Here is a 26,716-nt window from a genome sequence, read left to right on the forward strand (position 1 = left end):
TCTGAAATTCAAATTTAATTAGGCATCCTCTGTGTGTGTGTATATATATATATATTATACATTTGTGTGTGTGTATATATGTATATACATGCGATATATGTGTGTGTGTATATATATATGCCACATCTTGCACCCTGACCAGGATCAAACCCGTGCCCTCTGCAATGGAAGTTCGGAGTCTTAACTACCAGACTGCCAAAGAAGCCCTAGGCATCCTGTATTTTATCTGGCATCCTTAACTAGGAGAAAAATTCCTATTCGTTTTTCAAGTTTTAAATCAAATGGCTACTTCTAAAAGTCTTCAGCAATTTTTGTGGGCAGTATGTTTTTTTCTTCTGTACTTTTACAACCCAGCCTACCTCTATCCATTGGTGTGTATTATTCAGCTTGTAGGTGCCTGAATTTTCCCATTCAGACCCTTGATCTCCTTTGGGGAAACTGTTTTATGTTCATCTCTGTATTCCCAATCGTGAAGATACTGAATGATTGAAATTGTTATTGAATAAATAGTTACTGAATGTCACTGGCCATAAGAAATGAAGGGGAACTAGTATTTGTGAATTGTCTTCTGTATACTAAATATAATGTTGATTGTTTTGCAGTCAGTTCAGTTCAGTTGCTCAGTTGTGTCTGACTCTTTGTGACCCCATGGACTGTGTAGCACACCAGGCTTCCCTGTCCATCACCAACTCCTGGAGCCTATTCAAACTCATGTCCATCCCATCGGTGATGCCATCCAACCATCTCATCCTCTGTCATCCCCTTCTCTTCCCACTTTCACTCTTTCCCAGCATCAGGGTCTTTTCCAATGAGTTGGTTCTTCGCATTAAGTGGCCAAAGTACTGGAGTTTCAGCTTTAGCAACAGTCCTTCCAATGAATATTCAGGACTGATTTCCTTTAAGATTGACGGGTTGGATCTCCGTGCAGTCTAACGGACTCTCAAGAGTCTTTTACAACACACAGTCCAAAAGCATCAATTCTTCTGTGCTCAGCTTTCTTTATGGTCCACCTTTTACAGCCGTGCATGACTTCTGGGGAAAACCATAGCTTTGACTAGACAGACCTTTGTTGGCAAAGTAATGTGTCTGCTTTTTAATATGCTGTCTAGTTTGGTTATAGCTTTTCCTCCAAGGAGTAAGTGTCTTTTAATTTCATGGCTTTTAAAATCATTTCCAGTGATTTTGGAGCCCCCCAAAATAACGTCTGTCACTGTTTCCATTGTTTCCCCATCTATTTGCATGAAGTGATGGGACCAGATGCCATGATCTTAGTTTTCTGAATGTTGAGTTTTAAGCCAACTTTTTCACTCTCTTCTTTCACTTTCATCAAGAGACTCTTAAGTTCTTTGCTTTCTGCCATAAGGGTGGTGTCATCTGCATATCTGAGGTTATTGATATGTCTCCTGGCAATCTTGATTCCAGTCTGTTCTTCATCCAGCCCAGCATTCCACATGATGTACTCTACATATAAGTTAAATAAGCAGGGTGACAATATACAGACTTAACATACTCCTTTCCAGATTTGAAACCAGTCTGTTGTTCCATGTTCAGTTCTAACTGTTGCTTCTTGACCTACATAAAGATTTTTCAGGAGACAGGTAAGGTGCTCTGGTATTCCCATCTCCTTCAGAATTTTCCACAGTTTATTGTGATCCACACAGTCAAAGGCTTTGGCATAGTCAATAAAGCAAAAGTAGATGTTTTTCTGGAACTCTCTTGCTTTTTCGATGATCCAGCGGACATTGGCAATTTGATCTCTGGTTCTTGCCTTTTCTAAATCCAGGTTGAACATCTGGAAGTTCACGATTCATGTACTGTTGAAGCCTGGCTTGGAGAATTTTGAGCATTACTTTGCTAGCATGTGAGATGAGTGCAATTGTGCGGTAGTTTGCATTCTTTGGCATTGTCTTTCTTTGGGATTGGAATGAAAACTCACCTTTTCCAGTCCTGTGGCCACTGCTGCGTTTTCCAGATTTGCTGGCATATTGAGTGCAGCACTTTCAGAGCACCATCTTTTAGGATTTGAAATAACTCAACTGGAATTCCATCACCTCCACTAGCCATAAACATACTGATGCTTTCTAAGGCTCACTTGACTTTGCATTCCAGGATGTCTGGCTCTAGGTTAGTGATCACCCCATCGTGGTTATCTGGGTCTTGAAGATCTTTTTTGTATAGTTCTGTGTATTCTTGCCACCTCTTAATATCTTCTGCTTCTTTAGGTCCATACCATATCTGCCCTTTATTGTGCTCATCTTTGCATGAAATGGTCCCTTGGTATCTCTAATTTTCTTGAAGAGATCTCTAGTCTTTCTCATTCTATTGTTTTCCTCTATTTCTTTGCATTGATAGCCGAGCAATATTCAATGCTATTTAAGGCCCCCACTGTAAATTGATGGACACAGTCATTGGCCATCAGGAGATCACATTCTCCGAGACCTAGAACATTTGACATAGATAACTGATGCCATTCTAAGCTCCAGCTCCTTTTGCAGAGAGCAGGACCTGGTTCTAGATGGCCTAGAGCTCCTGTTTCCATAGCAACAAGAGGTCCTGTAAGAGTTAAGAGATACAGGAAGTGCGGCTTTCATTTCCGGCTTGCGTCAGAGCCGCCGGCAACCCGGAAGTTGACGCGGCGGGTTTGCATATGGCCGCGTCCTGGGAGGATGCCGCTCGTGGTGTTTTGCGGGCTGCCGTACAGCGGCAAGAGCCGGCGTGTGGAGGAACTCCGCGTGGCCCTAGCAGCTGAGGGCCGCGCGGTGCAGGTGGTGGACGATGCGGCGGTGCTGGGCGCGGAGGACGCAACAGTGTATGGCGATTCAGCCCGTGAGAAGGCCTTGCGTGGGGCCCTGCGAGCGGCTGTGGAGCGGCTCCTGAGTCGCCAGGACGTGGTCATCCTCGACTCGCTGAACTACATCAAGGGCTTCCGTTACGAGCTGTACTGCCTGGCACGGGCGGCGCGCACTCCACTCTGCCTCGTCTACTGCGTGCGACCAGGCAGTCTGAGCCGGGGACTGCGGGTGGCAGGCGCCGTGGATAATCCGAACCGGAATGTCAGTGTGAGTTGGAGACCGCGAGCTGAGGAGGGAGGGAGACCTCTGGCGGTGGGCACCGATGTCCTCGGGGAACCACAGGCAGTGGTCTCTCTAGTAAATAGGCGAGCCCAGGCAGAAGTACCTACGGAATCCGAGCCAAAGGAAATCAGGGCGGCAGATTTTCCAGCTCTCGTGGCTTCGGAATCCGAGAAATCTGCAGAGCGTGTGTCTGGTGCTTTTTACCCTCCCGAACTTTTGGAGGCCCTAGCGCTGCGCTTCGAAGCTCCCGACTCTCGGAACCGCTGGGACCGACCCCTGTTCACCTTGGTGGGCTTAGAGGAACCGTTGCCCCTGGCAGAGATCAGAGCTGCCCTGTTTGAGAACCGGGCTCCTCCACCCCATCAGTCTACACAGTCCCAGCCACTGGCCTCCGGCAGCTTTCTGCACCAATTGGACCAGGTCACCAGCCAGGTTCTGGCAGGACTGATGGAAGCGCAGAAGAGTGCAGTTCCCGGAGACTTGCTTAAGCTTCCTGGCACCACAGAACACCTGCGGTTTACCAGGCCTTTGACCATGGCAGAACTGAGTCGCCTCCGTCGTCAGTTTATTTCCTACACAAAAATGCATCCCAACAATGAGAACCTGCCTCAACTGGCCAACATGTTTCTGCAGTATCTGAGCCAGAGCCTGCACTAACTGGAGCAAGTGAGTGGGAAAACCATGGTTTCTTGTCTAACCACTACAACATTTGTTTGGGAAGAACGAAGTTCTGCAGAATATATTGAAATGTGGTACTAGAGCTGTTGTGACTGATTCACTCATACCCTCCTGGATCCCTCTGTGCCAGGCCTTGAGTTTACAGCAAATTTGATACTAGAGAATGGAGAACTGTCTGAGGATCTATGCAAATTTCTCTAGAGGACAGAGCTTAAGTGGACAGAGCTTGCATAGATTGAGTTCTGTTTGGGCTGTCACACACCATTGATTTCTCGCATCTGAAGTGTGGGAGAGCAGACAGGATGGATGAATTGTTTATAATAATTGTGAACTGAACATAGCACAGTTCTGCATCTGTGCTGGCCCTTTCTTCATACCACACAGTTTTTTAAGTACTGTGCCTACGTTTGGCTAGTCTCTGACCTGGGGCCTGGGGTCACAGATGGATCCACTGGTTTCTATCCTTGGGAAGCTTTGGTTCTAGTGGAATTGAAAGATAAAACCACTAGATTATTTCATTTAATAAAATCTTTTATAAAAAGACAATGTGCTGGCATCTCTTTCTCTTAATGTAGCTTTATATTCTTCATATAGTTTACCTAATGTAACATTTTAGATACAGATGTATCCCTGTTATGCCTTCTATCAAAAGTACTTGGCTAGTGCTCAGTGAGTCTTGATGTCTTGGTCTTAACATGGAGTCAGGATCATGACAACTTCCCTAACTGGGTGCTTCATTCTGCTCTTCAAGGCAAAAGCCCTTTAAGCTTGTCTTTCATTTATCTCATTAAACAAATAATAGATAAGTGCTTATATTTTTGAAAGATGTTTTAGATAGTCTTTGCCCTTGAGAGATTAGTAGTAAACAGATGATTAGTTCAGTTGCTCAGTTGTGTCTGACTCTTTGCAACCCCATGGACAGCGGCACGCCAGGCTTCCCTGTCCATCACCAACTCCAAGAGCTTGCTCAAACTCATGTCCATCAAGTCGGTGATGCCATCCAACCATCTCATCCTCTATCATCCCCTTCTCCTCCTGCCTTCAATCTTGCCCAGCATCAGGGTTTTTTCCCAGTGAGTCAGTTCTTTGTATCAGGTGGCCAAAGTATTGGAGTTTCAGCTTCAGCATTAGTCCTTTGAATGAATATTCAGGACTGATTCCTTTAGAATTGACTGGTTTGATCTCCTTGCAGTCCAAAGGGACTCTGTGGTGTTGGAGAAGACTTGTGTGGTCTTCTCCAACACCACATTTCGAAAGCATCAATTCTTCACCACTCAGCTTTCTTTATAGTCCAACTCTCACATCCATACATGACTACTGGAAAAACCATAGCTTTGACTAGATGGACTTTTGTTGGCAAAGTAATGTCTCTGCTTTTTAATATGCTGTCTAGTTTGGTCATAGCTTTTCTTCCAAGGAGCAAGAGTCTTTTAATTTCATGGCTGCAGTCACCATCTCCAGTGATTTTGGAGCCCCCCCAAAATAAAGTCCTTCACTGTTTCCATTGTTTCCCTATCTGTTTGCCATGAAGTGATGGGACCAGATCCGATGATCTTTGTTTTTTGAATGTTGAGTTTTAAGCCAACTTTTTCACTCTGTTTTACTTCCATCAAGAGGCTCTTTAGTTCTTCTTCACTTTCTGCCATAAGGGTGGTGTCATCTGCATATCTGAGGTTATTGATATTTCTCCCGGCAATCTTGATTCCAGCTCGTGCTTCATCCAGCCCAGCATTCTGCATGATGTACTCTGCATAGAAGTTAAATAAGCAGGGTGACAATAGACAGTCTTGACATAGTCCTTTCACAGTTTGGAACCAGTCTGCTGTAGAGTAGTGCCTGGTACATAGTAAATATTATATACGTTTTGGCTACCATTAATACTGTACTAGTTGTAGAGTATATAGAGACAGCTAAGAGGCCCTTGCTTAGGAAACTCTAAGGCCAGTGAGGGGAGATGAGTAAATAATAGATACAGTTCAGTGTGCCAAATGCTGATAGTATTATACACCTGTGATGATGTGCTGACATGGGGGTGGATGATGGAAAAAGCCAGTGGCTGCTTACATAGGACCTTCAAGGTGTTTGAGCTATGAGAGTATTAGAGCTTCAGTTGGCCAAGACTGACTCAGGTGGAATATAGTGCTTATTATTTTATAAAAGAAAAAGCTTTTTCCTCCCTGATGATAAAAAAAATTTACTAAATTGGGAATTCCTTGGCAGTCCAGTGGTTAGGACTTGATGCCTTCACTGCTGGGGCCCAGGTTCAGTCCCTGGTCAGGGAACTAAGATCCCAGAGGTCTGCCCTCTCCAAAAAAAATTACACTTAATTGTAGAAAAATTGAAAAATACAGAAAAAGTGTAGTAAAATCCACAATCCCATTATTTAGAGATAACTTCTATTATGTTTTGAAACATTTCCTTTTAGACTATTTTCTGCATGTTTGTATAATTGAAACTATAGGTAATATTTTGGGGGACTCCACAAACACTATGAACGGTGACTGCAGCGATGAAATTAAATGATGCTTGCTCCTTGGAAGGAAAGCTGTGACAAACCTAGACAGCGTATTAAAAAGCAGAGACATCACTTTGCTGACAAAGGTCCACAGTCAAAGCTATAGTTTTTCCAGTAGTCATGTATGGATATGAGAGTTGGACCGTAAAGAAGGCTGATGCTTTCGAATTGTGGTGTTGGAGAAGACTCTTGAGAGTCCCTTGGACAGCAAGATTGTCAAACCTGTCAATCCTAAAGGAAGTCAGTCCTGAATACTCATTGTTAGGATTGATGCTGAAGCTGGAGCCCCAATATTTTGGCCACCTGATGCGAAGAGTCAGCTCACTAGAAAAGACCCTGATGCTGGAAAAGATTGAGGGCAGGAGGAGAAGGAGACAACAGAATGAAGTGGTTGGATAGCATCATCGACTCAATGAGTGTGAGCAACATGAGTGTGAGCAAACTCCAGGAGATGGTGAAGGACAGGGAAGCCTGGTGTGCTGCAGTTCATGGTGTTGCAATGATTTGGACATGACTTAGCAACCAAACAACAACACTGATAATAATTTTATGTTCTAGTTTTTATTTTGACAGTGTACCAATGAAAAGTTTTGTTACCATTTCAGTGGTTATATAACCGTAACATTTGAAAATGTAATTTGTTTTTTTTTTAATCTCTTCTCCGTAGCTTTAAAGCCCAAATTTGCACAATTTATTGGAACATCAGAACTTAGAAATAATTTTGTTATAATAGTCCACTATTATTGAATAGATTGTCTTAAATTTCTTTTTATTGAAATTATGTTACATGAGCATCCTTGTACGTTAATCTTTGTCTTCATTGATTGGTCATTTTATTAGAGTGCATTTCAAAAAGTGGAATTACTAGATTATAATTTGTTTGTTTTGTTTTTAAGTGGATTGCCCCTGATGGTGATTATCCATAAGTCCTGGTGTGGAGCTTGCAAAGGTAGGTGGAAATGATCAGACCTCAGATGTGTTCTCAAATGTTAACATTTTAAAAATAGCACTGACTTTGGCTCAGCACTGTTTATTGCTTGTAGGAGTACCAAAGAAATACATGGAACAGATTCCCTGCCCTCAAGAAATTTACATTAGTATTTTCAAGGGATTAAAGGATGTGGCAATTAAGATATGGTTATATACAGTATGGGAGTAAGTGCTACAGTAGTTGTATGAACGGTTGTATATACAAAAAGAGATATGAGGAGTGGTTAGCAAAGTCTTCTGGAGGAGGTGGGAACCGAATTAGTAAGGTTTTCTTACTATGCAGCATGTGTTCTCTCTGTTACATAACCCTACAGCTTCCCAAGCGGATTTCTTCTTTTGTTTGGTATGCTACACTTAATAAAATCTTGTTGGAAAAAGTATAAAATTAGTGTAAACATTAGTTTAGTAATACATGTGCATTAATGGTAGAGCATTATTCCTCTATTTATTACATCTGTTCTTAAGTAGATGTTATTGAAATATGTAAAAAAGCAAATAGTGGTAATTTTTTCATCAGTGTCCATTATCTATATTTTATAAATGAGATGAGGAGAAATGAAGTCAATCACTTAAGGATACATAGCTATGCAAGTCAGTGGCAGAAGCAGGACCAGAATTCAGGTGTCCTGATTTCTGGGTCTTAAGATTAGAAAAACTGTCAGTTACATGACTATCTCAGCAAATTAAGGTTTGGATATGACAACCATGTTTTTTTCTGTTGCTTCCCATCCCCAGCTTTAAAGCCCAAATTTGCAGAATCTACAGAAATTTCAGAACTTTCCCATAATTTTGTTATGGTAAATCTTGAGGTAAGAATTCCAGAGTTTCTCCTTTCTGCTGTGGTTTTAAGTCTTCACTGTTATAGAATTAACATCATTGATGGTATAAAATCTTACTAAGCAGAGTTGTCTACTTGTATGTATGTGTTTTTCTTCTGAACTCTAATACTAAGGCTTGTATCAGATATGGTAGAACCATCTAGCCCCCATTCGTGGGAGGAAGTAGGAGAAGAAAGATTGGTTAAAATGACTAACTTTTAAGATTCTTTCATTGTTAGTTTGTGATTATGTCATGGTTTTACATTCTTGTATAACTAAAGATGTAGTCACACATGCAGGCCACAATTCCCTGAAAAATAGGATTCAGTTGAAATCCTACTCTGTGCTGGGCTTATATGTACAGCCTCCTTTTTCTTGGTTAGATATCTTTTATGTTCTTCACATTGGCCAGAGGTCTTAGAATCCCAAGTCAGAATATCAGACCTTGGAGTTAGAAGGGATTTTTAGGCCATTGATACCATTCCCATTTTATACATTGAGCATCTTAGACCTGAAGGAGTTAGGTGATTTAGTCAAGATCATAGAGCCGAGTAAGTGATAAGAATAGGTACTGTGATCTACTTGTGCTGCCTCTTAGGCTGTACTCTTCAAATGTGGGATTCTTGGATGCTCTGTGATGATCCTCCTAGCCCTATGTTTCTATAAAATGATGTTTATTTGAACATAGGACTGGAAATCTGAACACATTAACAGTTAATGTTGAGGTAGCTAAGGGACTGCTTATAAAGCTGGTGGATAGGGGCTTCCCTGGTGGCTAAGTGGTAAAGAATCCACCTGCCAATGCAGGAGACACAGGTCGATCCCTGATCCAGGAAGATCCTATTTGCTGCAGAGCAACTAAGCCCATGCAACACAACTACTGAGCCTGTACTCTAGAGCCCAGGAATCAAAACTACTGAGCCCAAGTGCCACAACTAGTGAAACCCAGACGCTCTCGAGTCTGTGCTCTGCAACAAGAGAAGCCACCACAATGAGAAGCCTGTGCACTGCAGCTAGAGAATAGCCCCTGCTCACCACAATTACAGAAAAACCCACGCAGCAATGAAGATCCAGCACAGCCGAAAATAAATAAATAACTTTAAAAATAAAGCTAGTAGATAGCCTGAATGCTAACACATATAACTTCTGAAGTGGGAATCACACCATAAATGACAAAGTTAAAAATAAATAAATAATTTTAAAAAATAAAAAATAAAGCTAGTAGATAGCCTGAATACTAACACATATAACTTCTGAAATGGGAATCACACCATAAATGACAAAGTTACTATTGATTCCTGTCTATCTGAACTCCTCACCATTTTCTGTAGTAACTTAGAATCACCACTCAAAGAAAACACAAATGTGTTCAATGAGCATTCCCCAACTTGAGAGATTTCTTAAAAAGAAAGCTAGCTATGTGGTCATGTCTCCTGGGAGGACTGTAACTTCACAATTGTACTAAAATGTCAATCTTATCAATTCATGCATTCAAGAAAAACTGCAAGTCAGTAATATAGGTATTGTGAATAAGCAATGAACAAAACAGACAACTTTCTTTGCTGGCATTAAATTACATATGAGGACTTGAATATGGGGAGGCAGACAAAGAAATAAAATATGTCAGATGGTGGTAAATGCTGTGGTTAAAATGAAGAATGGAGGGGACAGTTTTCAGTTTTAATTAGGTAGTTAGAAAAGAAGGTGGCATTTGAGCAAAGATTTGAAGCAGAAAAGGGAGTGAGCCACCTGGATGAAGGGGGATGTATGTCCAGGCAGAAGGTAAGAACAAGTCCAAAAGCCTGAGTGGAGAGCATGCCTGGCTTGTTTAATGACAGCAACAGCAGGTGACTTACTGTGGTTGGGAGAAACTAAACAAGGGGTGGGATGTGACGTTAGAGAAGTGCCCAGGTAGGAGGTCATGTAGGGCCTCTCAGGCCACTTCAAGGACTTACCCTGAGTGGGAGGGGAAGCCACTCAAAGGCTTTGAGGAGAGAAGGAACATGATCTGACTTGAGGTTTACACTTAATAGGATGAAGAGGAGCCCAAAGATGAAGATTTCAGCCCCGATGGGGGTTATATTCCACGAATCCTGTTCCTGGGTAAGGTGAAAGGTCTTAATCTGGGGATCCTTGGTACAGAAGGAGAGAGAAGTGCATCAAGGCACTGACTCCACCTAGTGAAATTATATTGTTATGGCTACAAACAAAAGCCATTTTCAAAAGAGAGTGACGGATTCTAAATGCCAGAGCCTCAGGTCTGAAGGAAAACTTTTCCCATTAACTAGCTGCTTTTGTAACAAACAATAAAACACCCCCTCCCCCCCCCCCGGCCCAAACTAACTGCTTTTGTGAGCAATGGGAGAGTACTGATCATTTAGCAATCATCTATGCATCAGCCGCAAGTTAAGCACTGTCAGCCACAAGTGAGGCACTACAGGAGCCGAGAGAAGCCGTAGTTCCCACCCTTGCCCGGTAGCACAGCTGAGGCAATGGGATACTGTAACCAGACAAATATCTTTTCAGAAACAATTTCCTGGGAGATATTTAATGACCACCTTGTCTTTGATCAGCATTCTGCTAGATTCTATGGGGAATACAAATAAAAATATAGGATCCCACTATAATCAAGCAGAAAAGGAACATGCCAGAAAGATGGAACAGCATATTGGCATGGTTGAGAGTGGGGGTGGGTTGTGTTCAGGGAATTCCAAGGGATTCCTTTTGATTGCAATGTAAAACACAGTGGGTAGGGTGATAAGATAATGGGCTGCAAAGATGGGCAGGTCTCATTTTCCAGAAGGCCTAGTATATCATATAATGCTTGAAGTACCTGTCTGTTGTAGTTATTGCAACCCCTGTGCCATTTTGTCTACAATAGATCCCAGTGGCAAAGTGCGTCCTGAAATCATCAATGAGAATGGAAACCCCAGCTACAAGTATTTCTACATCAGTGCTGAGCAAGGTACGCTTATGTTGAGACACAGGAGGGAGCTTTGCTGCTAGGTTTAACTAGAATGAACCACATGCAAGGTTTAATGGGAAACTAATTCAGCATGTTAGCTAAGCGTCTTCTGCATGTAGCTTTTGGCTAGATGCTATGTAGGATACAGAAGAAAGAGAAGAGCAAGCCCCTCCTCTAGCTTCTTACAATCCAGTAGGAAGCTAACTGACCCATAGGAAACTGGAGAGCTGAGGCTTCCAGAAACAGTCGCTTGCCCTTGGACTCACAGTTAATAAGTCACAGAGCCAGGATTTCAGTCTACAACTTAGTTTTTTTCCACTGCACTAACACTATTCTTGAAGAATTCAAAGGTAGGGGAATGCTGTTAGATGATCAATTCTGAAAGGTATCATAGATAGTAAACTAACTTGATCTAGGTATGAAGAGGACATTTCAAGCTAAGGAAGCAAGGGAAAAGTGTGTCAGGTGTAGCCTGACATGGAGAGTGCATGAGTCATGCTAGAGGGGATGATAACTGGATTGAGTCTTGCAGAATGAGACCTAACCAGCAGAGGGATGTGCAAAGCATTATTTAAGGCAGAGGGAACAGCATCAGCACAAACATGTGAGGGAAGATTGAAATCATAAGTCAGTCATGCTTTTTTGTTCTCTAATCCTGAGTGCAACCACTCTAGAGGCAGAAGTTGGAATTCATGCCACATACTGTCACTGTTTTCCTTCTGAATTCTCCCTGCCATCTGTAAAAGAGGGTTATTTCTAAGTTGCCATGTGTCTTACTTTGCCATGCTGCCAGTTTGTTGATCATTTTACGTTTTGAGACCTCAGCACTCATTTCTCAGAATAGGGAGAAGAAAGATCTGGAGAGGTTATTCTCTCCTTCCCATGGGTAAGGAGAATGTTACCTTCCCTACCCAAAAGCAGATCCCTGGAGGCTGGTATTAGAGGGAAGTTTTCCACATGGAGAAGGGCAACTGAACTTTAGGTCCCCAACTCTTGACCCTTGAAATTCACCTTCCTTTTAGAATTTCATGCAGTTACCCCTGCCATCTTGACATGGGCATCATCCTTTAATATATTAGTCCAGATATAGACACAGAATCCTTACCTGAATTCCCGATGGCTCAGCTGACATGAAGCTGAAATATTCAAACTTGACTTTACTAAATGCTTGGGTAAAACTAAAGGGGTGTAACAAACTTTACTACCTGGTATGCTTTCTGAGATCCACAGATTGTGGCTGCCATTGTACGGGAGCCTGTACCCAGCTTCCCTCTTTGATTCCCGAGATAGACAAGAAGACTCATCTCCTGTCTACCCAGGGCTTGCCTTCCAGGTTTCTTTTTTGCCTGAGAACTTGACTTCTTCCATACATAATTGGTACTGGACATGACCACCTCTTTCCGTGAAGAACCATCCTCCTTCTAAGCACACATACTTGCTCACGTATCAGTGTAACCTCCACAGAAAATGAAATAAATGCAGCATTCATCCCGAACAGGTGATGGAGATGATAGGAAGATGCTTTCTATTCCCTTAGTGTCGTGATATTTCCAGCTTATGACAGGGGTTCAATTCTAATCCTGGAGGGTAAGCCAAAGTAACTGCTAAATAACATTTTTGTAGGACTTCATAGTTTACAAAGGACATTTATTATTCATTCTCTCATTTAATTTTTATAATCTGCTTGAAGTTAGTAACATCACCTTATTTATAGATGAGAAAACAAATTCAAGAGACTTTCCTGGGCTAAAATCCAGAATTAGATCTTAAATCCAGATCCTATGCTCCTCTTACATTTCTCCTAAAACATAAAATTATGTGTTGGTTGTCAAATATGAAAGACCTGCTTCATGCTTTTCTCCTCAATGTTTATTTCACAGTTGTTCAGGGGATGAAGGAAGCTCAGGAAAGGCTGACGGGTGATGCCTTCAGAGAGAAACATCTGGAAGATGAGTTGTAACATGAATGCATCCCTTCTTTCCTCAAAGTTATTGTTCTGGAAGAAAGCAGCAGGGAAGGGAATACTGAGGAATCAGAACAATTGAATGGATCGGAAAACCTTGCTCCTTCCCACATGGGAAGGGCCCCTCTCACTGTTGGAAGAGTTCTGCTGCCAGAAACTGGTCTCCATGTTTGTGATCCAGCAGAGTGTGGCAGACTTCCTGGTCCTGTCCCCTCTCACCTAAATATCTCTTTGTCATTGAAGGTAAAGAATGACACCTTTTGACATAAAACTTGAGCCATTTGGAGATTTACTCCTCACACTGCAGCATTTGAATCTTTCCATTTCCTCCTGCTTAACTCACCTTGGTGGTGAAAAGAGACCAGAAGCATCTTTTCTATAATGTTAAAAATTGCGGAAAGAACTTATCATTTAAGACAACAAATTCTAAATGTAAAGCCGTAATTCTGCCCCACCAAGGAGCTCAGCCTGTCTCTTCTTTTTCTCCTGGGAATAATCTTGGGCTTCTTCCTGAATGCCTGCAACTTCCTTCCTCTTCTCTGGCTTGGCTTCCCTGTCTGCGCGCATGCGTGTGCAGGAATGGCTGTGTGCTCTGGACTGGCCCCAGCTGGAAGCATGCTTTCTTTCCCCCCGTTAACCGTTGAAGAAACCTTCTAGCCCTAGATGGAGCCATTTTTGTCAAGTCGTCAACTGTATTTTTGTACTGGGATTAACAACAACAACAACAAAATATTAATTGTTCCATTAAACTTTAATAAAACTTTAAAAGGAAATATGTTGTGATGGCCTTTTTCTTATTGGGGAATGGAGGGAGAGCACTTCAGGAAGAAAACTATAACCTTGAGGGTCTAATCCAAGAGCTCTGTCTAGGGATGTTCCCACACCTGCATCTCCCATATGCTAATGGACATCAGAGCTTGTCTCTTCTACTTTTCAAATACCCAAATTCCCTCCATCCTCATTGTCACTGTTCTGTACAGGACGGCCTTTTCTACTTCCTATTTACTGTTACAGCCTGTGACTCGACTACTTGCCTCCGATATTCTCTCCTGTCATCCATCCTCCTTAACTTCCCCCAGAGTAATCTTTCTAAAACACAGATGTTACCATGTCACTCCCCTGCTTAAAGCCTTTCCTGCCTCCTTCAAGAAAATAATATTAGCATTAGAAAATATTGGGGCCTGCCTGCATCGGAGTCTGCATTTGCTGCTGCGTTTTCCTGGGCCACTCTTCCCTGTGCTATCTACAGGCTTTGCTCCATCATTTCTCATTAAAGCTTCACTGACTTTATTAATAGTAACAGCCTACCCTCCCCCATACTCTCTTTTTCTTTACCCTGTATATTATTTCAACAGTATAAAAAGAGGAATCTTATAAGATATCACCTCCACTGGAACACTGAGTGACAGAGGCACTGTTCATAACTATGCTGAAGTTACAAGTTCATTCTCTACCTCTTTCTTTGAGAATGTAAGCTGCAGGAAGGCAAGCATTTCATCAGTATTATTCGAAGTATATGACAAGGTTCTTGAAATGTCTGACACAAAGGAGATATTTAGTAAATAAATATTAAATGAATAAATCAGAGAATTTTAAAAAATGGCAACCCACTCCAGTATTCTTGCCTGGAAAATCCCACAGACAGAGGAGCCTGGCGGGCTACATGGGTCACAAAAGAGACATGACTTAGTGACTGAGCAGGCAAGCACACAGCATTGTTGTAACAAGCCTGTCTAAAAGTTAACTGACTTTCTGAGAGAATATAGCTTAGTTTGATTTACTGTTTTTTTAAATATTTATTTACTTGGCTGTGTCAAGTGTTAGCTATGGGACGAGGGATCCTCATTGCATCATGTTGGATCTTTCCTTGCAGCGTTCAGGCTTTGTTGCTCTGTAGCATGTGAGCTCTTAGTTTGCTGACCAGGGATCGAACTCTCAACCCTTCACTGCAAGGCAGATTCTTAACCACTGGATGACCAGGGAAGACCTTGATTTACTATGAATTAGGGTACAGACATTTTACCACTTTATAGAGATATGTTAATTTACAGAAAACTAATAAGCAAATGATTTTCCCAGGGAGAAGATAGGTCCATTAACCAGTTTTGTATCTGATTTAATAATCTTATTTCAACTTTGAATTGGTTTTTTCATCTTGCTGGTCCTTATTAATAAGCTAAAACTTTTGCATATGCTTAGAATCTGTTCGAAATTTTTTTTTAACATTTTGTGAATACTTGATATAAAAAAGAGTTAATGCTGAATCTTGTCTCATTATAACTGTAAGTAATGTTCTTCCCACGGATATATGATGACATTTTAAAAAAGTCATGTCACTGAGATGTAGTTTTATTAAAGTTTTAATAAAACTTTAGTGTTAATTATTATAATTTGTAATGTGTGTTTTGATTGACATAATAATTCTTGTAACAATAGCTGAATCTGGAAGAAAAATTTTAACTCTGGGATTTTAGCTTAAGTTCCCCTAAAAGCAGGGCCTGAGATAAGGCCTATACAGGTAATATATTTTAGGAAGAAATTCTAAGGAATAGGAATGAGGGACTGGTGAAAGTGAAGCACAGGAGGGAGAATCAAAGTAGAGTATATTATTGAGCTGGTTACCTCCTTGGTCCAGAGCTGCACCGAGGAGCTAATTTCCTGGAAGAACAGACACAGAGGCGACAAAGAGCCATGGAAGCATAAAACAAGAGATAAGGGAATGCAGCTTTATGGTGGTGTCCTCAACCTCTGAATGTAGCTGGTTACCACAGTGACTGCCGAAGCAGGAAAAAGATCAAGAGGTTGTAAAGTAGGGTACAAAAATTGTCTAACATATCTTAGATTCTTATAGCCAAAGAAAATTTTAGCACTTTAATTCCAATTAAATATATATATTTACTATTGAGAGGTATGACATGGTGATGATCAGTAAGAGAGTTTTAAGCATATAAATCCTTTGTGCATGCTCAGTCACTCAGTCATGTCCAACTCTTCATGACCCCATGGGTTGCAGCCCACCAGGCTCCTCTGTCCATGGAATTTTCCAGGCAAGAATACTGGAATGGACTGCCATTTCCTACTTCAATAAATACATTATGTTAGTTTATAATTCTGTGGATAGAGTGAAATAAAAATTCAAAAAGAAGAATGATGTAAAATTCCCAACTGTTAAGAGCCTGTCCATCTATTAATTTTAAGTGAATAAGGTAGAAAAAAATTCAGTGGGTAAATGGATATAAAATTCCTGTGGTACTTAGACTCTAATGGATATATTTTTTAAAAGTGACATAACAACTTTTTCTAAATGTTAATATTTACAGTACAGTAAAAATTATGTCCTTTGCAATTATTTAAATGGTGACGCTTTTACAGGTCAGCTTGAAAATACATAGTTTTCCAAAATTCTTTCAGTGGTCATGCAACCATAGAAGTTTCAAGACTACAGGTTTCAAACATTCTTCAGCTGAAGGTGCAAATATTTATACAGCACTGTGTGCTAGGAACTGTTTTAAATCTTGCAGTCACATTAACTCATTTATCCTAACAATAACCTGATGGATTTGGTTCTATTTCCATCATCATCTGTGCTTTATAAAATAATAGATAGGGATATGGAGGCACACAGTGGGTAAGTAATTCACCTAAACTACTGGGATCAGAGTTGGTATTTGAATGTGAGCAATTTGGCCCCTGTAGCTATGCTTTTAGCTACTACACCATACTAGGTAATTTGTATTCAAGTCAACCAACTCAAGGATCGCATCGATGACTTAGGCTGTGTAGCAAGTATAAATCTTCAAACCAACTAATACAATTACAAAAAAAGAGAAACAATTGTATATTCCAATAACAATTCCTCTTTAAACTGTCATTCTGCATGAAGACAGCAAAATCTCTTAAAGTCAGGTTCAAGGTTTTTTAGGTTATTTGAGGTTTAAACTAGGTCAACTTCAGGATTTCTTTTTCCTCTTCGCCTGGATGGCATTAAGTCTCAGAGAATTATATGATGTCATGACCTCAGATATGAGACACTGCCCAGGCTAGCATCTTCTGAGGTATAATGTATGGCTACCTGGTCTTGGCACATCTTTCCATGAAGGCATCTGCTGGGATGTCTATTTTATCAGCCTCCACTATTCAGTCCATGTACTTGGCCCCTTTATCTTGTCAGTATGGCCCTTCTAGGTGGCCCTTCCAGCTCCTCAGCACCACTTATGTTCCCTTCATTGGGTAGCTCTCCTGTGCCATCCTAGGCCATGAGCATCAGGGCCACTGATCACAGTTATACAACCTCTCCAAGGATAACATATTCAAAAGCAGAGACATTACTTTGCCAACAAAGGTTCATCTAGTCAAGGCTATGGTTTTTCCTGTGGTCATCTATGGATGTGAGAGTTGGATTGTGAAGAAGGCTGAGCGCTGAAGAATTGATACTTTTGAACTGTGGTGTTGGAGAAGACTCTTGAGAGTCCCTTGGACTGCAAGGAGATCCAACCAGTCCATTCTGAAGGAGATCAGCCCTGGGTTTCTTTGGAAGAAATGATGCTAAAGCTGAAACTCCAGTACTTTGGCCACCTCATGCGAAGAGTTGACTCATTGGAAAAGACTCTGAGGTTGGGAGGGATTGGGGGCAGGAGGAGAAGGGGACGACAGAGGATGAGATGGCTGGATGGCATCACTGACTCGATGGACGTGAGTCTGGGTGAACTCCGGGAGTTGGTGATGGACAGGGAGGCCTGGCGTGCTGCGATTCATGGGGTCACAAAGAGTTGGACACGACTGAGCGACTGATCTGATCTGATCTGAAGGATAACCTGCCACCTGTCACTGCTGAGCGCCCAAACTCTCAGTTGCAGCAAACAACCCTGAATCTGTAAACTTGGCGACACAATCCAGACACTCCAGCAAGGTACCTCCTGTCAGGTTTTTGTTGTTTTGCTTTGTTTAAGGGTGGGGGAGGCATGTTGTTGGCTTGTGGGATTATAGTTCCCTGACCAGGGGTTGAGCCTGAGCCCCTAGAAGTGAAAGCACTGAGTCCTAACTGCTGGACTGCCAGGGAATTCCCCCTCGTGTCAGTTTAATTACACTGGATCCCTTTGATCTCAGATGAAGCAGTGATCTGATTTTATTGGAATCCTTTTGAACTGTGGTGTTGGAGAAGATTCTTGCGAGTCCCTTGGACTGCAAGATCCAACCAGTCCATTCTAACAGAGATCAGTCCTGGGTGTTCACTGGAAGGACTGATGCTAAAGCTGAAACTCCAATACTTTGACCACCTCATGTGAAGAGTTGACTCAAGGCTATGGTTTTTCCAGTGGTCATGTATGGATGTGAGAGTTGGACTGTGAAGAAGGCTGAGCGCCAGAGAATTGATGCTTTTGAACTGTGGTGTTGGAGAAGACTCTTGAGAGTCCCTTGGACTGCAAGGAGATCCAACCAGTCCATTCTGAAGGAGATCAGCCCTGGGATTTCTTTGGAGGGAATGATGCTGAAGGTGAAACTCCAGTACTTTGGCCATCTCATGCGAAGAGCTGACTCATTGGAAAAGACTCTGATGCTGGGAGGGATTGGGGGCAGGAGAAGGGGACGACAGAGGATGAGATGGCTGGATGGCATTACTGACTTGATGGACGTGAGTCTGAGTGAACTCCGGGAGTTGGTGATGGACAGGGAGGCCTGGCGTGCTGCGATTCATGGGGTCGCAAAGAGTCGGTACGACTGAGTGACTGAACTGAACTGAACTGAATCTGAAATTCCCTTCCACCAAGTTTCTGCTTTGGTACCACCATCCGTACCGCTTGCTAACCGCTCTACTTGCCATCATGCTGTCTCACTCAGTATTTTCTGAGCAGTGAACACACTTTACAGTGATGCTTGCATGTGAGATCTGAAGATGGAACTGCTGGGCAAGAGTTGCAGAGTGTGAGACTTTCATTTTGCTGGTGTGACTTTGCAGGTGTGATGTGGCCCCAGAGTCAACTATTCTGGCAGCAGCTTCCTGATCTCAGGCTGTATGAATAGCTATCACAGTGTGTTCCAGGAGGACAACGGCTTCCTTAATTCCAGATGATGGCTAAGATTACGTGATGGCCAAGATAGTGTGATTCCAGAACCAGAATCTTGGAGAGCAGATTCCTGATTCTCTACCTTCCAGATTGATGTCAAGTTTCATTTCCCATGTCAGGACAGATAACGATTTTCTTGGAGTCCTTCCTTGGGGACCAGGCTAATGTGTGTTCCTCTGATCATTTTAGTACCTAATTCCCTGTATTAAATGCTTTCTGATTAAAATAGCTACCATGGTTCCTATTATCTACAACAAGACCTTGCTTATTATAGTGGTGAACTTCCTAATTAAGATATCGTATATACAGGGAACTTCCCTGGTGGTGGTCCAGTAGCTAAGACTCTGCATTCCCATTGCCGGGAGCCTGAGGTTGATCCCTGGTCAGGAAACTAGACCCCACATGTCACAACTAAGAGTTCACATGCTGCAACTAAAGATCCCACTTGAAGCAACTGAGACCCAGTGCAGCCAAATATGTACATACATGCATGCATACATACACACATATTTTAGAAAAGATGTCATATCTAAATGATATTCCAAAAAATGTCACTTAGAAGTTCTACATTTGTAATTGGATGTAGTAAATGATGAGATTTTGGGCTGTACCACTTTTGGTGAATATGTAATTGTATTTTGAGTTGCATTATATTGAGGTTTTTTTAAGTTTAAATATGACTAGGTGGGAAATAATATAGTTCAGGTTGGGCAAAGAAATTAGTATATTATATAGATATTTAAAAATTATTTTTAGCTATTGCATTAAATTATCTTTCTTAGGTTCTAAAAATCCTTTACCTCTTAAGTTTAGGAGGGAGGTGGGACCCTCTTTCTGTTTTAGAAGTTGGAAATACCAGATAATTGCTTTCCCAGCCCCCTTTGCAGCTAGACTATAGGCAAATGACCCCAGCTCACCCAATCTGGCACACTTTCATGCAGCACAAGATAACAGCATTTGCAGGAAGACTGAGTCCTCGGGGCAGTGGTGGTTATAGTGCCCACAGAGGTGTCCAGTGTTGGAGGCTAGTGGTGTCAGCAGTACAAACTTGGTGCTTAGTGGTGAAGCAGTTGTGTCCTCCCCAGCAAGTCTTCAGTGTATACCCCCAAGCCTGGTACTCCAGCATCCCCGGGTAGTTTGTGATCTAGTCAGTGTTGTTTAACAAATTCTTTTTTTTTTTCTTACCTAAACCAGCGTATACACTTCTGTGGCTAGCCACTGTAGGAGTCAATAACTGTTGCTTAACAAGGTTATAGCAGCATTTCCCAAAGTATAGTCCACGCAACACTAGTGCCCCTAGAAAGACTTTCCATGATTAAATAAGTTTGGATAACAGTTTATCTCTTGGAATGATTTATAACTCAAATTGATATTTTAGAAATTCTGAGAGGTCTCACAGGATATTCTTACTTGCTACTAGATGGAGTGTGAAACCAACACATGAAGGGGATGAAATACTGAAAAAATTGAAGTGAAACATGGTTGGCGCAATGGATTAAGTCAACCTTGAATCCCCCTTTGTGCACTTCAAGATATATGAGCTGATATTCCAATAAGTTAAGTCAATTGAAGTTTGGTTTTCCATTTTCATGAAAAGCCATGAAAAACCATCATCTATTACCTTGGCCTCTTGTTTATTGGACCTCCTTATCGTCAATAACCTCCACTCTATTTCAGCCACCCACCCACTCCAATGGTCTCATCGTGTTATCACTCAAAACTCGTTTACCTTTGAAACCCTGAATTCAGAAATATTCTCTGATTACAATCAACTGTTTATCCTTTCAACCTAACTGATCAGTATCTTCCATTACACTTTAACTTTATCCAGATCTTCTACTATAACTCCCTCAACATTTTACTGGTAAATCTACACACCTTCCCTGCATCTGTCTCATCCTTTTATCCTACCCTTTTATTCCAGTGAAAGAGATATTTTCTACTTCTGTCCTGTGCTCAGTTGCTCAGTAGTGTCCGACTCTTTACAACCCCATGGACTAAAGTGCAAAAGACTCCTCTGCCCATGGAATTTTACAAGCAAGAACACTGGAGTGGGGTGCCATTGCCTACTTCAGGGGATCCTCCCAATATAGGGATTGAACCTGGGTCTCTTGCTTCTCCTGCATTGGTAGGTGGATTCTTTACCACTAGCACCACCTGGGAAGCCCAATTTCTACTTTTCAGAGGCTAATTGAGTTCTGGAGTCATCCCCTCCCTGTCTTCAGACTTTTTTTTTTCCTATAAATGTTCCCTTTTCTCTCTTATATAATTAATCTCTCTATCTCTATTGGGTTATTCCTGTGTAAAAATAAATAAGCATTGGTATTTCTTATCTAAAAACAAACCATCTGTGGACTTACGTGCTATTTAGCCTGATCCACTTCCCAGGGGGTGCTAGTGGTAAAGAACCCACCTGACAGTGTAGGAGACATAAGAGATCTGGGTTCCATCCTTGGGTCAGGAAGATCCCCTGGAGAAAGAAATGGCAACCCACTCCAGTATTCTTGCTTGGAGAATCCCACGGACAAAAGAAGCCTGACGGGCTACAGTCCATAGGGTTGCAAAGAGTCACACATGACTGAAGAGACTTAGCACACATATGGTCAAGCTTTCCTCACCTCATTCTCTCTTTAACATTCCACGTGTTACACTTTGGCTTTGGCAACTCCACCTAAATGATTCCTGCTAAGATAACGGTAGGAGATATGAGACTGGAAGTGAATGAGGAAAGTTTGGCTGATAAAGTCATTTTTGAAAGCTCTTTCTCATTCAGACTTGCATGGATGATCCAATCCCTCCTCCATGTATTTGATATCATGTGCCAATAAACATTGTGATATGCTGCTGGCCAAACTATATATTTTTGTACATTGCTTCAGGACTCCAAGAGAACCACAACTACTGAAAAACAGGAAATGGATCCTGGTGAACAGTGAACTTTCAGTGTTCCTTATCAAATAAGTCAACAGCATCACCCTATTATTTTACATGCTAGAAATCTGAGAAGGAAATGGCAAGCCACTCCAGTATTCTTGCCTGAAGAATCCCATGGACAGAGGAGCCTGGCAGGCTACAGTCCATGGGGGTCACAAGAGTCTGACATGACTTAGGTACTGAGCACACATGCAGCCTGAGACCCATCCTTGACATCTCCTTCTATCTTACTCCTTAATCATCAATTATTGTTCATTTGTTTTCCTAGATATTTTTTAAATCCTTGTTATAGGCTGAATCATATCTACCGCCAAATTAATATGTTGAAGCCCTAACCCCCAACCTCTGAATGTGACTGTATTTGGAGATACGACCTTTAGAGAAGTAATTAAGTTAAAATGAGGTCATATGGGTAGGTCCTAATCCAATAGGACTGATATTCTCAGAGGAAGAGATTAGGACATAGACACACACAGGGAAGAGCACGTGAAGACCACGGAGAAGACGGTTCTCTGTAAGTTAAGCAGAAAGACCTTAAGAAATCAATCCTGATCTCAGACTTCTAGCCTTCAGAACTGTGAGAAAACAAATCTGTTGTTAACCCACATAGTCTGTGGTACTGGATGATGGCAGCCCAAGCTGACTAACACACTCTTCTTCATCCCTATCATCACCACCATTGTCTAGATCACCAGCATTTGTCACCTAGACTTTTACAGTGTACTATCCATCAGGTAGGGCTTTTATCCATCTTGTTAATTGCTGTATCCTCAAGGTGTAGTATCGGAGAAGGCAATGGCACCCCACTCCAGTACTCTTGCCTGGGAAATCCCATGGGCGGAGGAGCCTGGTAGGCTACAGTCCATGGGGTCGCTAAGAGTTGGACACAACTGAGCGACTTTACTTTCACTTTTCACTTTCATGCATTGGGGAAGGAAATGGCAACCCACTCCAGTGTTCTTGCCTGGAGAATCCCAGGGACAGAGGAGCCTGGTGGGCTGCCGTCTATGGGGTCGCACAGAGTCAGACATGACTGATGCAACTTAGCAGCAACAGCAGCAGCAGCAAGGCATAGTATAGAATGTGGCATGTGGTAGGCATTCAATAAATATTAATGAGATGGCTAAATAAATGAATAGCTATTTAGGTGGTTTCCTTGCATCCATCCTTGCCCCTCTCTCCAGATGTTCTCCACAGGGACTGCTCTCTTTATAACAGAGTCTGATTGTTTCATTTTTCATGCTTGATACTCTTTGCTGACTCTCCTCCATTAGTTCCAGGACAAAGTCCAAAATCAATAGTGTTGTTTAAATGGGTGGTATAATTTGGCTCCCAAGTCTCTCTCCAGCTGCACTGCATGTCATTCTCTCATTCTATTACAAATTCCAGCCACGTTGGTTTTCTTTCCATTTTTCCAAGTTACTCAATGGTCTTTACACATGCTTTTCCCTTTATTTGGAGTGTCCTTCCCCATATATTTGCCCAACTCTTTCTTCAGAAATCCCACCTAAATGTTGCTTTGTGAAATATTCCATGATCACAGCACCAACACAGCTCTTTCTTTTATATCTCCCATCACTTTCCCTTCAAAACAATGATCACAATGGTAATTACTGATGTGATTAGTTGTGAACGTCTGCCTTCCTTACCAGAGTGTAAGTTTTGTGAGACTGGGGACTGTATCTGACTTGCTTATTATTGTATTTCTAGTGCTCAGTATCTTTATTTTATTTTTATTTGGCTGCACTGGGTTTTAGTTGTGGCGCACAGGATCTGGGCTTCCTGGGTGGTGCTAGTGCTAAAGAACCCCTGCCAATGCAGGTAGACCTAAGAGTCATGGATTCGATCCCTGGGACGGGAAGATCCCCTGGAGGAGGGCATGGCAGCCTACTCCAGTATTCTTGCCTAGAGAATCTCATTGACAGAGGAGTCTGGCAGACTACAGTCCATAGGGTCGCAAAGAGTCAGAAAGGACTGAAGCGACTTAGCACGCACGCACAGTATCTAGTCCCCTGACCAGGGATCGAACCCTGGCTCCCTGCACTGGGAGCATGGAGTTTTAACCACTGTACCACTAAGGAAGTCCCAGTGCTCAGAACCTTTAGCTATGCCTGTGCATGTGTGCTCAGTCGCTAAGTGGTGTCTGACTCTTCTGCAACTCCCATGGGCTGCAGCCTGCCAGGCTCCTTCATCCATGAGTATACTGTAAATGAATACTTGTATTAAAGCATGGGCCCAATTTCCTAGGGCTGAACATTTTACTTTAGCTAGCATGTACCAACTGCAATCCTAAGGTCCAGAAGTAGTACAAAGGAGGGAGTGATTAAATTTCCTCCAAGTAAGAATGAGATAGATACAAGGATGAGTAGGGAGGAGTCTTCTTTATAAAGGAGGAGTATTCAGGAAGGCACTTTGTAGAAACAAAGGCCTATGCAAAATGCTGAGTCGTAAAGTAGGTTCTAGGAGTTGTAAGTCATTCTGTATATCCAGAGAACAAGGATCAAGGGGGTTGGTGGTGGGAGATAAATGCAGAGAGAAAAGGACTTAGTTGAATTTGTTAATGAGGTTGCATTTATCCTATCATGCAATAAACATCACTGATTTTTTCAGTTCTTTCCTTTGTTTAGGTCTATCCATGAAAGAAGCTAGGCCTGGAGAATTGTGAGCATTACTTTGCTAGCATGTGAAATGAGTGCAATTGTGTGGTAGTTTGAACATTCTTTGGCATTGCCCTACTTTCGGACTGGAATGAAAACTGATCTTTTCCAGTCCTGTGGCCACTGATGAGTTTTCCAAAGTTGCTGGCACATTGAGTGCAGCATTTTAAAGCATCATCTTTTAGCATTTGAAATAGCTCAGCTGAAATTCTATCACCTCCACTAGCTTTGTTCATAGTGATGCTTCCTAAGGTCCACTTGACTTCGTACTCCAGGATGTCTGGCTCTAGGTGAGTGATCAAACCATCATGGTTATTTGGGTCATTAAGATCTTTTTTGTATAGTTCTGTGTATTCTTGCCACCTCTTTTTAATATCTTCTGCTTCTGTTAGGTCCATACTGCTTCTGTCCTTTATTGTGCCCATCTTTGCATGAAATGTTCCCTTGGAATCTCTAATTTTCTTGAAGAGATCTCTAATCTTTCCCATTCTATTGTTTTCCTCTATTTCTTTCCATTGTACACTGAGGAAGGCTTTCTTATCTCTCCTTATTATTCTTTGGAACTCTGCATTCAGATGGGTATACCTTTCCTTAAGTGCTTAAATTTCCTTAAGTTAAGTGCTTACCCCTTCCTTTCAGCCCCTACATTCAGGCCGGACTGAAGACTGATCAGTCTGGAGAGAATGCATTTCCCTTTTAAAGCACAAGGGGGAATATGAGACTAAACTTTTGCAAATGGTCACAAGGCAGCCTGAGCAGTATCCTTCAGCAAGCCCTCTGAGAAAGAGGACATAGATATTTCCCCAAGATTAGAGAGGCAACCTGACGCTTTATAGCTTCTAAGAAAGTGGCAACTGTTCTTAAGTTCCCTAGACATGTATTTGATGAGAGAAATAATTGGCAAGCATGATATACCTAGTTGTAAGAGTTGTCAGATCCCTAAAAGTATCTGATGTTACTGAATATCCTATTGAGCATCCCCTAAATTACATACACTATCATTTTTTGATTGAACTCTTTTAAGGAAATCATTCTGACCCCCATTTTACAGATCAGCAACCTGTATGATCAACAGTACTTCAATCACATATTAGCAAATGGTGAAAGTTGGATTTGAACTACAGTCCATAGTGTTGCAAAAGAGTCAGACGTGACTTAGCAACTAAACAATATTAACAACAAACTCTCTGATTCCAAAGTGTATGTCCTTTTGATCATCCCACACTGGTCATCTTAGAAAGCCTTTGAGTTCATTTTATTTATTTATTTATTTATTTTTTTTTTTTTTTTAATTTCAAATTCTCATTTATTAGTGTATCACTCAATATTTAAAAAAAAAGAAAACGAAAAAAAAGGCGGCTCCAAAGATAGTCTTATACCATTCCTTAAAAAAGGAAACTGTTCCTTTTAACTTTACACCCACCCCACACCCCAATTTCAAAACACATCATTTAATTGTCTTGGTCATGGACATTTCCAAGATGAGATTTTATATTTCGCTCCCATAGCTTCTGGTTATCAGAAAACCCATGCTTTCCTTTATTGAAGGAATTTGGTCCTGCTGATGTTGGTGTATCCCTTCCAATATTCTTCATCCTCATCTTTGCTTCTGGAGGCATTTCCTCTGGTTCACTCTTCCAATATTCTTCATCCTCATCTTTGCTTCTGGAGGCATTTCCTCTGGTTCACTATCTTCATCTTCATTAAAAGCTGCTGCTACTGAAAGGGTTTTTGGAGCAAGAGTTGGAACCGGTTCTTTAGGCTTACTTGAGCCAAGTTTGATGGATATGGCTGAGGCTTTCTTTGTTGTCTGACTACCTATGGCAAATCCAAACTTGGAGATCTTTGTAGGCTTTGTTGAGAGGTCTGCAGTTTCATCTTCAGCTGATCGCTTCTCAGCGCTGCGACTGGAATTTTCCCCTCCATTACTGGAAGAAACAGTCTTAGTTTTCACAGGTTTTTCTGCTTCTTCTTCAGGTCCTCCGGCGGCTCCAGCTCGCTGCGGCTTCTCAGGCTTCTCCTCTCCCGCCTTCCCGTCCGCCATTTTCCCCGCCGCT

The 26,716-nt window shown here is 41.8% G+C and overlaps 3 protein-coding genes across 3 annotated transcripts in view; 2 read left to right on the forward strand and 1 right to left on the reverse strand.

Annotated features, from left to right (window-relative positions):
* The window catches only part of TXNDC12 (thioredoxin domain containing 12), a 34,046-nt gene extending 20,270 nt beyond the window's left edge, over nt 1-13,776 (forward strand). Inside the window, exons 3-7 of the mRNA XM_055585920.1 lie at nt 7,164-7,216; nt 7,993-8,066; nt 10,109-10,178; nt 10,957-11,040; nt 12,921-13,776. Of these exons, the coding sequence (XP_055441895.1) occupies nt 7,164-7,216; nt 7,993-8,066; nt 10,109-10,178; nt 10,957-11,040; nt 12,921-13,000 (361 nt within the window). The 3' untranslated portion in view covers nt 13,001-13,776. The remainder of the gene's footprint in view (nt 1-7,163; nt 7,217-7,992; nt 8,067-10,108; nt 10,179-10,956; nt 11,041-12,920) is intronic.
* Nucleotides 2,167-4,298, forward strand: KTI12 (KTI12 chromatin associated homolog). Its single transcript, XM_055585903.1, has one exon. The coding sequence runs from the start codon at nt 2,667-2,669 to the stop codon at nt 3,729-3,731; it is 1,065 nt and encodes a 354-aa protein (XP_055441878.1). The 5' UTR covers nt 2,167-2,666; the 3' UTR covers nt 3,732-4,298.
* Nucleotides 13,777-25,976: 12,200 nt separating the features above from the next.
* LOC129655457 (PEST proteolytic signal-containing nuclear protein-like) lies at nt 25,977-26,716 on the reverse strand. The gene is made up of 2 exons (XM_055585919.1): nt 26,331-26,716; nt 25,977-26,274 (listed from the first exon to the last, which is right to left on the reverse strand). Exons 1-2 carry the CDS (start codon nt 26,701-26,703, stop codon nt 26,111-26,113), a joined length of 537 nt encoding a protein of 178 aa, XP_055441894.1. The 5' UTR covers nt 26,704-26,716; the 3' UTR covers nt 25,977-26,110.

The sequence above is a fragment of the Bubalus kerabau genome, chromosome 6 (assembly GCF_029407905.1).
Source record: "Bubalus kerabau isolate K-KA32 ecotype Philippines breed swamp buffalo chromosome 6, PCC_UOA_SB_1v2, whole genome shotgun sequence".
NCBI classification, from domain to species: Eukaryota; Metazoa; Chordata; class Mammalia; order Artiodactyla; family Bovidae; genus Bubalus; species Bubalus kerabau.

Bases quoted from the DNA above. Each gene is read 5' to 3' on its own strand.
- KTI12 (XM_055585903.1), top strand. From the start codon at position 2,667: ATGCCGCTCGTGGTGTTTTGCGGGCTGCCGTACAGCGGCAAGAGCCGG.
- LOC129655457 (XM_055585919.1), bottom strand. From the start codon at position 26,703: ATGGCGGACGGGAAGGCGGGAGAGGAGAAGCCTGAGAAGCCGCAGCGA. The intron at 26,275-26,330 runs CTCCAGAAGCAA...CAGAGGAAATGC, and splicing joins TAGTGAACCAGAGGAAATGC to CTCCAGAAGCAAAGATGAGG.